At 43.7% G+C, this 12,321-nt stretch overlaps 1 protein-coding gene across 5 annotated transcripts in view; it reads right to left on the bottom strand.

Moving 5' to 3' along the window:
• Positions 1–1,098: 1,098 nt before the first annotated feature.
• Positions 1,099–12,321, bottom strand: part of NPY2R (neuropeptide Y receptor Y2) — a 48,687-nt gene continuing 37,464 nt past the window's right edge. The window contains exons 1-2 of one of the 5 annotated variants that reach the window (XM_039542170.1): positions 9,112–9,195; positions 1,099–3,599 (exon numbers count right to left, since the gene is read on the bottom strand). In XM_039542170.1, the coding sequence (XP_039398104.1) occupies positions 2,408–3,553 (1,146 nt within the window). In that variant the 5' untranslated portion in view covers positions 3,554–3,599; positions 9,112–9,195 and the 3' untranslated portion in view covers positions 1,099–2,407. Of the gene's footprint in view, positions 3,600–6,107; positions 6,243–8,371; positions 8,391–9,111; positions 9,196–12,321 lie in introns of those variants that run through there. The other 4 variants (XM_039542169.1, XM_039542173.1, XM_039542172.1 and 1 more) reach the window with 4 other exon arrangements.

Below are 12,321 nucleotides of genomic sequence, written 5' to 3'. Positions count from 1 at the left end.
TACTTAGTTAAGTGTACAGGGTAAAAATTGCTCACATTTGGTAGATGCAGTTGGATCTACACAGAGAGACCTGCCAGAATAAATTGCAATAGATAAGGGATTGATCCTGAAATCCTCATATACTCATGAGTGGGAGCTTTAGATGCACCTGGAAAACAGGATTGGACTGATAGAAAATGTGCCATGGCCTTCCTATGGGAACAGAGCATTGTTGGGCAGATTCTTATTGACGCTACCAGATGCTTTACACCTCTCTGGTAAGGTAAAGGTGCTTTGAAACAGATGTCAATGTAATTTATACCCAGTTTGAGGCCCCTTCACCAGGTGATGTAAAGCAGCCATAATGTAACTGAAAATCGGGCCTTCAACTGTAATTTTAGCACAACACAGTAATAGTTACTTTAAAACTGTCTATATATAAAGCTCAAGAGATTTGAGTCAGAACATTTATCTAAAGAGTTGTGGGGCTGAAAGCTTTTTGGGGGCAGGATAAACATTTTAATGTGTTTTTCATAAAGAGCTCACACACTTGACTGTAAATGAATTATATTGCTGTCTATAATAATAATTATACATCATAGGATTGAAACTTCAGTAATCTCTCCCAGTAATTCCTTGCCTGTAATTTTTTTAACAGCGTGGGCTAACTACAAACATTTTGGGCACTGTTATCACTGAGACAAAAATTAATTTGGTGAAGCACGTGTAAAAGTGATGGATATCTTTCCTTACTTGAGTAAATGCCAGTTTAGTCCCTCTCTCTTGCCCCCTCCTTCTCTGATTGTGAAGATATACATCTGAATGATGTCACAGCAGTGTAAGAAACAAAGGCAGGTTACTGTATATATAAAGATGAATCTCCCCCCACAATAAAGATCTGTGATGTAATGACATCTCACACTAAAATACGAAATAGATCATATGTAAAAAAAGTTCACCAACAATTTAGAGGACCATGAGAAATAGAAAAATTAAGGAATTTGAGTGAAATTTAGCTATGGAAAATCTCTCTGAGAAGTGGAAAGTATCGCAGCTTGTTGGGGTTCCTCCTCCCACAAAGATAGGCAGCAAAATTATCTAGGAAAAAAGTGGTTGAAATTAGCTTGAACTCTTTAACTTTAATGAGTTCAGTGAGGCTAGACAAAGACACAGAAAAGTTGCACGTTGCCATATACAGTACAGTAAACAGAGTCAAGTTTTCTACCTGAACCAAAGAAATGTAACTAACTATTACTATAACATTCAGAGTTCACTGGTTAATATACATAAACTGAGCATACTGTTACTAGGTTACACTTCATTCAGATATTTTTAATCTTATAGAGGCTGATGATGGGAAAAGATCCAAGGCAGGATATGTGTGACATAAAACCACAAACACTGAAAAGCACATTAATATTTAGAGCCTTTCTAAAGTATCAAATTTTGTCCTACTTTATTATGTAGGAATAAAGCAGGAATAATTCAAAACCTGTAGAGTTAATGGTACTTCAGACACTGGAGCTGTGCCTAGTTGTTCAAACACTAGCGGTTCCCTCAACTTAAGAAGTGCTCACAAAAGACCTGAGTCTGCATTCACTACCTGCTCCAAATTCCCTTTTAAGTGTGCTGGCCTATTTAGTGATCTCTAATGCAAAATGAAAGCTCTAGGTATGTTGTGAATACAGGATCAGACCCCAAATTTGTGTTTTTCTCCTCAGCATAACTGTGGCTGAGTCATAAGGAATTAGTTATTACTCCACTTGTTTTAGCAGAAACCAGATTACAAATTAGATAGAAACTTTAACTTTCCTGACCTAAATGCTCTAGTAGTAGTAGCAGTTTGATTTTAGGAATTATTTTATGGTAACAATATTTATATTACTTAAATATGAAGCAAAAATGGTGGTATATCTTCTCCTTAAGGAAACCCTCATTTTGCAGAGTAGTTGCAGTGGGGAAGATATGGAAAGTATGAGCTTCTACACTGATCCCCAGCCTCACTCTTAGAGCATGCTTTAAGCTTCTGAAGGAGTCCCTATTTGCAGCCTACCATGTCCACACTACCAACTTCCAGTTTTGAGACTCTTGAGGAACAATTAATCTATTCACCCTCTTTAGGGCAAGAATGGCAAACACTTTTCTTGCCTTTGTCATTACTGCTGCCTTAGCAAAAGGTTGGGACAGAGACTTCTTTCCAACCACAATACAGACAGCCATACATGAAATATCTTTTATATTTCTTTGTAAATGTGTAATTGTATATGGTTGATGGCAACCAACTCTCTCTGGAATCATAGAACAGACACTTTAACTTGCTGATTTTCTTCCATCTTATATGATTAAAACTATGTATAAAAATGCATCTGTCAAAACAGATCTTTCTCTGGCCAGAGTGTATTCCTTTTTTCTTCTATGCCTGACATTCTTAGACATTGGTAGGGGTTCCCGTGCAATTATTCTTTTTTGCTTCCAAGTTCTTCTTGGCTTTGAATGCTCCTGATACCTCAGGGTGAATGGAATCCAGTCGCTGCTCACATTGGAAGGCTGCGAGGAAGGCTGTCCTGTAGTTGTTGTTCATCCAGCCATAGAGAAGGGGGTTAACAAAGGTTGAGCACATGGCAATGACATGAAACACTGTGTAGATTAGCTTGTACTCCTTCAGATCTAACACCTTACTGTCAATGTCACTGACAAGCTGGAAAGTGTGAAAGGGCAGCCAGCTTACAGCAAACACCACAACCACGCACACCAGCATCTTAGTGGTCTTCCGCCGCCGATGGTGGTAGTTGTCATTCCCAGCCCCAGGGCTGATATGGTTCTTTAGTTTGGTCCAGATACGGGCGTAGGCATAGGAGATGATTGCCAGAGGCAAAACGTATTGGATCAGGAGCATAGAGACACTGTAGATGGTGCCATAGTTGAGTTGCCCCTCACCAGGCCACTTCTCAGAGCAGACCACAATCTGGAAATCAGGAATGATCTCAATCAGAGAGTACTCACGGAAGATGGCTAGGGGACTAGCCAGTAGCGCACTGACGGCCCAGGCCACTCCAATGACCAGGAAGCTTATTCGCTTGGAGATTTTGCTCTCCAAGTGATAGACAATGCAGCGGTGCCGGTCCAGGGCAATCACAGTCAAGGTAACAGTAGACACATGCACTGCAAGGCCCTGGGCATAAGGCACCAGGTGGCACAGCACTGGGCCCAGCTTCCATTCTCCCAACAGTGTGTAGACTAAGGTAAAGGGCAGGCACAGCGTATTCACCAGCAGATCAGCTACAGCCAGGTTGGCAATGAAAAAGTTAGTCACGGTGCGCATGCTCTTGAACTTAATGACCACATGGATCACCAGGGAGTTGCCCATCACACCCAGCAGGATGATGAAGCAATAGGCAATGATGAGGACTATCTGCACCTCGACCAGGTTGGTACTGTCTTTCAGTTCTGGTTTGTGGTCAGATGCCAGCTCACTGGGTGGTGTGGTGAGGCCTGGCAAGTATAGCCTGGTGTACAGCTCCATTTTCACTTCATTTGTGCGGTTCTTTTCACCCAGTACTCCTATAGGGCCCATGGTTGCAGCTAACTGGACTACTCCAAAATAAACAGTGCAGCTGCCTCTGAAACACAGCAAAAAACACACAGCAAATTGGAATAAACCAAAGATTGTGTATGCAGACTTCATCGGAAACATACAAAAAATTAAAGTTAAATTACAATAAACTAAGTAGAGTTAGCAGTAGGATTTTTTTAGTTAATAAAGTCTAGTTTCAAAAGAAGGTTAGACTTTCAGATAAGTGACAGTATCATCTGAAGTAACAATAACTAAATTAAGACCACGAGAGATATGTGGTTAGGCTGTGGGGGAATAAATGCCACTGGCTGGGTTCAGCAAGAAGTTTCCCCAAAGTTACAGTATTTCCTTCCTCTGAGGCTGGGGGCATTGGTCACTACCAGAGGTAAGATACTGGACTTCAGAAGATGGGCCAATGATCTGTTCCAAGATACACTTGGTACGTCCACACTTTCTCACTCATTCATTTGAAGCCCAATCCTTTAATTTTTACTCAGACATAACTGGCATCCCTAGCTTCTGTTTGCCAGAAGCTGGATTGGGTGACAGGGCATGGATCACTTGACAATAACCTGTCTGTTCATTTCCTTTGGGGCACCTGCCATTGGCCACTGTCAGAAGACAGGATACTGGGCTTGATGGACCTTTGGTCTGACCCAGTATGGCCGTTCTTATGTTCCTGCTGAAAAATTGAGATACAGCTCTGTCATAGGTCTCACCCCCACTTGGAGCTGTTGGGTTCCAATGTGGGGACCTGCATGAATTTATCTAAACTTAAAAATCCTAGTTTAGATCTGGTTCTTGCTGCCACCAGTCAGTTTTTAAGTGTCTGACACACTCCCTGTTCACCCAAAAACTTCCCCTGGGGAACACAGATTCAAACACCTTGAATCTCATCAGAGAGAGAGAGAAACAGCCAGTTCCCCTCCCCACTTCCCTCTCTCCAGCCTGCTTTGGAGAGATTACACCGAGTCAAATCCTTGACTCAACACAAAGAGGGACTCACCTCCCCCTCCCCTTCCCTTGAATCTCCACAAAAGAAGGAATTAACCAAGTCCAAAGAAAAGAAAAGAATTTATTAAAGAATAAAAAGGAAGTAACTGTCTCTGTGATACCAAGCTGGAACAATACATAGGGTCTAAACTTATCAATCTCTGGAGAGAATTCCCCCTCCCCCTTTCTCAGTAAAAGCAATATCAGCAAACAGGAATAAAGAATTTCCTTTAGCAAACACACAATTGCAAATATAGAAAGCAACTCAAAAGACTAATCCGCCTTTCTAATTAATACTCACTATTAAATAGTAGTAACTACTCCAGGAGAACTTGGAGACATGACTGGCCTCTCTTAGATCCAAAGAGAGCTCTAAAAAAGAACACAGACAAAGGCTTCCCTCCACGGAGATTTGAAATTATGTTGTCTCTGATTGGTTCTCTGGTCAGGCGGTCATCAGGTACTGTATGTTAACCCTTTACAGGTAAAAGAGACCTTAACCCTTAACTATCTGTTTATTTATGACAAGCTCAAATGCAGTTTGAAGACAGTGGAGTATATACTTGAGCAAAGGAAGGATTTTGATCCTGCTGAGCAACACATCCTTTGTCATAAACTAATAACCCAAACCATTATTGAATTCTACAGGTGGATCTGTAGATCAATATAGCCCTATGTAAACACAATGATCTTCCAAACTTTCCTCAAAGTATTTTCAATATTCAAGTTTTTATTCAGATATTCTTAGCTAGTAAATACAAACCTGCTGCTCTAAACCATTAGGGCTAATTCCTGACATTTTTCTTTAAGAAAGCCAGTATCACAAGGCAGCTACAAACACCACTTTAACTGCACATCGCAATAAGAAGCAGAATAGCTGAAAAACATTACTAATGTTCTGGATTGTCTATGTAACCCATTAACTTCTAATTTAAACCAAGAAATAAAAAGTATGTAATGTTTATTTTATTATAGAAGAATACCACCATTCTTCTCAGAGGAAGTTGCCAACCAAGTTTCTGACTACAGTGAAAGAGAACAGCAGGTCATATCCTCCTCCCTTTGAGGATAATGGGACTTGTGGCACTGATATCAAAATCATATTGTTGGCTTCCTTGCACCTATTGAGCCAAATTCTACTCAGCTACACCAATGCAACCCTATGATTTCGACAAGCTTGCATGGATATAACTGAGTGCTCTGTATTTAAAGCATTTTAATGTTGGTGCTCTATATTTGGTGCTCTGTAATTAAAGCATTTTAGGGTTAACTTGTAACTTGCACTATAATACTGTGCAAAGTGAGTAAGGACAAGTAAGGGCCGTAAAGCTAATTCTGTGTGAGCTGCCCAGATCGATGAAAGAACAAGTGGGCACTATGCACCTGCTTACTCCTCCTCCTGGAGTAGGTAGGTAGTGTTGGATGGGGAATAAGCAGAGCCTTGGCTCTACTCTGCAATGCACTGGACAGCATAAGTGAACCAGTGTGGGGGTGTCAGAATTTGCTGCTGGTAGAGGCCAATTGCAAATTATTAATTCTTCCTCCCACTCCCACCCCCTACCTTTTCAGAGTTGGGGGAAGCAGAGAAGGAACTGTGCTTCATAGGGGATGTCTCTGAGAAACAATGCCTCCTGGGATTACTCCTTCACTCCTGGGATGGTGCAAATTATGCCCTACCCCTCAGTCAGGTCTATGCCTAAAGACATAATTTTGCTATTAATGTCTGAGATTTAATATTGCTTTTATTTACATAAGTTTTACTGTAGAAATATTTTTTTTTAATTTACAGGGGGAAAGTGTTTTAACATATAATTGTATGTCTTTGATGGGATTTCCTACACTAGTTGGATTGTCTTTACATTTGCAGTTGTTTCAGGTTATTGGGGTTTGGACACTATATCAGGCATCTACAATGAGTGTTGTCCCCTAACAGGCGACTAGGCCTTCTGTGCTATGGGTGCATCCCATACAATAGCACAAGCAAAATTTGAATGAAGGATCTTGTGGATTAAAAGCAACAGTTTGACTACATGAGCTGAAAAGTAACTTCCTTCAGGCTAAGCCAGTAAGAATTGTGTTATCCTCTACATACTGTGCAACAAAAGGAGGTTTAGGCCCGATCTACATGGCATTATTCAGACAGCAGCTCATTGGGCTTCATCCTGCAACTCTTATTTACATGATCAGTCCCAAGACTTCAGAGACCCTACTTCCTGAACAAGGGTGGCAGGGCTAGGTCCCTAATTACCGTATTTTTTGTCAATATTGTTGAAAAATACAGGTGATGTTTGTATAATCTACAAAGATAATGCTACACAAAACCTCGGAACTGCCTTTTCCTTCTCACTGTGTCCTGATAACTGAGAACGATCTGTATCTGTTATTACAGTGGAGATTTGATAAGAGTCCAATACTGCTAGACTCCCAAAGATCTCAGAATTATGCACTGGAGAACAGACTAGCTCATGTTTACAAACAACAGCAGGAGAATTACCGTTTGATGAGTGCAGGGTTCAAACCCTTTGTATTGTGAGACATTGGCCAGACCTTGGAGGAAAACATACACTATCAAATCATTTATCCTTCCTTTTCTCAAAATATTTCTCTCTATTTTTTTCTCTATTCCCCTCCCTTCACCTTCTTTTAAGCAAAAAAGCAATTAGCTTTCATCCTGCCACTTTTTTTCTTTGTTCCTGTACTGTGTGGAGTTTGCTCCTTTTGAAGGTAGTATTTCTTGTTAACACAGCACAGTTGGAAGAGGAGGTTTGAAACTCCAGCAGAGAAGAAATAATGTTCGGTTAACAAATGAGATAAATTGGACAAGTTCTACAATATTAACTTGCACAGCTGGTGACGAATCAAGCTCTCCCACAGTACTATAGAAACTACACGTTCCTCTGATCTATACTATCTACTGTGTCCCCTCTGCTCGAACCTATCTATTCTTTCCCACTGTAAGCTCTTCAGTTGTGATAGTGTGTTGATTGGCAAACTGTATCTATTGCACAGCATTGTGTGTTGTGATAAATATTTTTTAGAATATCTAATCACTCAGTTCCTTTAGAGCTCTGTACATAACTTTATATGAATGATGGAATGTAGAGGATTTACAGAAAAGTCATGAGAAAAGGAGAATCAAATGGGAATAATACATTACATTTATAAACAAACAATCTAATATATTATTAATATTATCATGCATTTGTAAAGCACTTGGAATTTGGCTGAGATGAACTTGGATATAAAAAAAATGTTTAATACATGCACCACATTCCCTAATCTTCATTACAAATCCTCTGTGCACTTTTCTAGGGATGCTGCCCCCTTACTAATTCATGACCGTCTTGTTCCTCCTGATTAACAGGATCTAAAAATTTGTACTGAAGTCAGAGCCATGCACTGGGTATGTAAGATTGTGCCTATGGAAGATTATAGACTAAAAGCCAGGGGTCCCTAGTGTGTATTTTTCTACAGCTGGTGAGGTGACATTAAAAGACTGGCGCTGAGCTTGTCACTTTCGCCTGCCCATTTTCAGTCACCCAGCACCTGAAGTTAAAGGCTTTGTTGAGGGGAGCAAGGGCTGCTTCCCCCGACTGGCGATGGGTGCTGAGGAGTAGCCAGCGTCAAGCAAGAGCCTCCTTGCTCCTTTGCCAGCCTCTACTGCAGGCTTGGGAAACCGGGGCTCAAAACAGGTCGCCGCTTTCCTGGTGCTGAGCAGCCCGTGCCCGAAGAGGGAAGGAAGGGGGCGAATCCGCCCTGCCACGGCCAAGTCCGGAGAACAAAAGGCTCAATAGGGGGAGGCGGTGACGGGCAGGAGTCTCCTACCTGCTGTAGCCCTAGCGCGGCTCTGTCCCCGGCCCCCTCCAGACTTACCCAGCCAGCTGCGAGCGGCGCCTCTCTCCGCCGAGCCGCGCCCGGGCAGCGATGCGCCGCTCTGGCGCGAGGCGAGCGGGCTCGCTCAAAGTTTGGCGCCGCCGCCCAGCGCCCGCATCTCCGGACTCCGCCTGCTCTGCTGGCGGCGGGGACTCGGGCGGGGCGGGAGAGCGGCTCACCTGGCAGCGCCGCGGGCGCCCCGGGCAGCGTGCCTGCAGCCAGCCCAGCTCGGGCGGCCTCCCGCGCGTGGGGAGGGGGCGGCTCCGCCCCAGCTCGCTCCGGGTCACGGGTTGTGGGGGCTGCGGGGATGCCGGAGCCGGCTACTGCAGGGGCGGGGCGCTGCGTAACAGCTGGAGTCCGTTGGGTTTGGGACTGAACCAAGCCCCGCAAGCAGCGCTACCCCACTGGGGGCACCTGCCTGGCTAGCGATGCTGTGTAGCGGGGCCCGCTACACCCTCGAAACTAGGGTCAGTCATGCCCCCTGCTACAAACACTCAGCTCCAGCGGGGGAGCCCTGGCAGAGCTTGTCACTGCCCCCAGAGGCGCTGGAACAGTTTGTACAGTGGGGGTGTGGAGAGCCACTGACCCACACTGTAAACCCTGGATATAAGGGAACCACTTCAAGCCACTGGGTGCTGCTGCACCCCTAGTTCCAACACCTATGCACACACCCCCACCCCCAGCAATCTTACCTCTAAAATAAATGTGGCTTCTCCTCACCTGCCAACAAAAGCCAGTCCCAGCTCCATGTGGGCGCTTTAGTGGCACTTGGCAGCCTGGAAGGGGAAAAAAGAGTAAGTCAGGCCCCAGATCCCCAAAGATACTGGGAGTTAAGCACCTACCTACCTTTGAGGAGTTGGGCCCAGGTGCTGGATGTAGGGTTGTGTGGGGCTGTTGCCTCAGAATTCATTGGCATCTGGAGTATGAGCCGCTAACCCTATTCTCTGTCCAGGCCCTGGGAACTGGGACCAAAAATCAGTTGAGGGGGGAGAATTCAGGTAGCCCAAGTGCCCCCTTGTCTCCTCTGAGGCAAGGGCGGCTCCATCACCAGCACGCCAAGCGCGTGCCTGGGGCAGCAAGCCACGGGGGGGGGGGGCACTCTGCCAGTTGCCGCAAGGGCGGCAGGCAGGTTGCCTTCGGCAGCATGCCTGCGGAGGGTCTGCTGGTCCCGCGGCTTCAGCGGACCTCCCGCAGGCTGCCGCCAAATTTGCGGGACCGGGGACCTCCCGCAGGCAAGTCGCCGAAGGCAGCCTGCCTGCCATGCTTGAGGCGGCAAAATACCTAGAGCCGCCCCTGCTCTGAGGGTCCGTCTCTGGTGGTTGGGAGGAGGGGGAGAGAGCCTGAAGGGAGGCCAGGACTGCCTCTCCTGGCAGTAGCACTTTGTTTACTCAGGAAACAAATGTTTTAGGATTTTTCTTGGCTGGGAATAAAAGGTGCATTATAAGAAATTGTTAGCTAATGTGCTAAATAACCCATTTTGACAGTCTAGTATAGACAACACAGAGTATGTATTTAACACGTGCTAGCTGGTCAAGTCAAAGCCTGGAGTTGTACAACATGCTGGAAAATGCACTAGCTAACACCTTCAACTAACAGACCTTTAAATCCCAGTCAAAACTAACCCTTAGGGCAACTTCGGGCTCCCTAATCCAACCTCCTTCTCCACCCCACCACCCTCCTCAATGTAGTGACAAGGAGGGAACAATACTACTCAATGGGAACAATAAATCTTTATGTGTAGCATGTCATCAGATTTAGTCAAAATGCAGCCAACATTGAGGGCAGGCGAAATATTAGACTGGATTTAATGGTCTAATCATTTACCTTTTTCAAGCTAATCAAATATGAGAAACAGTTATGAAACACAGGCCATGTAATTTAAATTAGCTTCTTCACTATTAATTGTTTTAGAATTAAAAGACATAGCAGTGTGTGTATAATAGGTGTATAATGAGCATAATGCTAACTGTTGCTCCCACATTGGTTTGATGATTTTCTCATCAACCAATGCAGATTTTCTCTTACACTGTACTACTTTTAGTAGGAAATGCATATGCTTTCAGGCACAACTAAAAATATATGTGGCAAAATTTTCCTATAAATAACAGGAAATATTATGGTCTGTTAGGGAGCTGCCTCAAAACTCCAGCACTGATAGCAGAGAGAGTCAGTAGCCTGGACCTGTTGCAGAACATACAATATCTACTGAGTCTCTGCCTATAAAACAGTCCTGAACACCTTTCTTTGTGAGTCCCTGACTTACAACCCATAAAACACCAGTGGTCCATTCTCATGATATAGATCACAATGGAACATGGATTGTCATATATGAAATAATGAGCTATTTGACATCTCAAGGCCTCATATTTAAGACAAAGAATGAGATGTAGCTATGGATATGTTAACTTCGCATCGTGTGAATGCAGTTTAAGAGGTCTGTTACTGAGCAAAAGAAGGCTAACATAGGCAAAGTCCATGAAGCTTGTTACAATGCAGACCATATTTACAGAAAAAGTGTTGGTAGATGTAGCTAAGCATGTCTCAAGTATACTTTGCAGTAGATCTGAGACCGCCAGAGCATGGAAACTTCAAAGACTATTTTATCTATAAACTGTTCAGTGTCGTTTTTTGTGAACTAGGGATTATATTATGGCTCCATGGGGGAGATTTACAAAGCTTTCTGCAGGAACTAAAATCACTGGGGGGAAGGGTCTCCCAGGCTGACTCACCCCTTTAAGGGGAAATGGGGTCAGCTTCACCTGTTGCATAATTAAATCCCAGCCTGAGGGGACGGGACTAATGGAATCAAGTTTAAGAGGGCCTGCAAACAAAGGCCCCAAACTGAATAAAGGGTCAGCCTGAACTGAGTTAGAGGCTTGCTCCAACACTTGATACGAAACTTTAACCAAAGGGGTAAACTCTGCTGGAAGGGTTTGAAGGACTTTAAAACCTACCATGGTCTCCATTTGGAAAATGGGTGGCACCTGGTAAGCTTAGTGTGTATGTAAACTGTTTCTTAGTTTATGCAGTGTTTTCTCTGTAATGCTTCTATCCCAAGTAAGTGTATTGTGCCTTGTGGAGACTGGCTGGTTGATGGTAAACCCTGTCATTGTCCATGAGCAGTAACAGGACAGCAAAGTCTGAAGTAACCTCAGACTTGCTAATGTGATCACAATGAAGAGTAAGAGGAACTACAGCCTAAATTCCTGGTCTGGAGGGAGAGTGATATGAAATCCTACCCTAAGAAAGGTAGTAGCTACAGTCTGAGACTGCAGTGGGCTGTCCTCAAGGAGCACACAAATGGCTCAGAGATGGAGTTACATCAGAACTGTGTGTGACAGAGTGTGAATACAGAAGTATGTTCTAACTCTATTGTAATATACTTTGTACAAAGTATGCCTTGTAAGGGATCATTTGAAAACTCATAATTTGCTGGTCAGTATTGTCCTGATAAAATGCGTGGCATGGCATATGGGATTACAAGATTCTCCTGCATGATGTTAAGCATGCATGTTCAGAACTGACATAGCACCAAACTGGTCAAACAGGCCTGTCTTGAGCGAAGACTGTATGTATGCCTTAATTTGCATTTTAAGAAGTAGATGGAGTCATCAAGCAGGAACCTGGCTGGAAGCATGTTGTGAGAAATTTTGCTTGGATCTAATGTTTTGTTAAGTTAAAGTACTTACTAATATGTATCTTTATTTGTGTTGTAATCATTTCTGACCCTTATGCCTCATTACAGGCAGTCCTCGGACTTACGACACAATTGGTTCCTGAAAATTGTGTTGTAAGTCGAAACGTCATAAGCCAGAACCACAAACCATTCCATTGTGGGACCTAGCATCGTAAAGTCAAAACCAATTGTCATAAGTCGAATCAGGTTGTCAATTCAGAAACGT

Source organism: Mauremys reevesii, linkage group 5 (genome assembly GCF_016161935.1).
Source record: "Mauremys reevesii isolate NIE-2019 linkage group 5, ASM1616193v1, whole genome shotgun sequence".
Classification (NCBI taxonomy): domain Eukaryota; kingdom Metazoa; phylum Chordata; order Testudines; family Geoemydidae; genus Mauremys; species Mauremys reevesii.
Note: the sequence above shows the minus strand (reverse complement) of the source record. Positions and strands in the feature narration are given on the sequence as shown.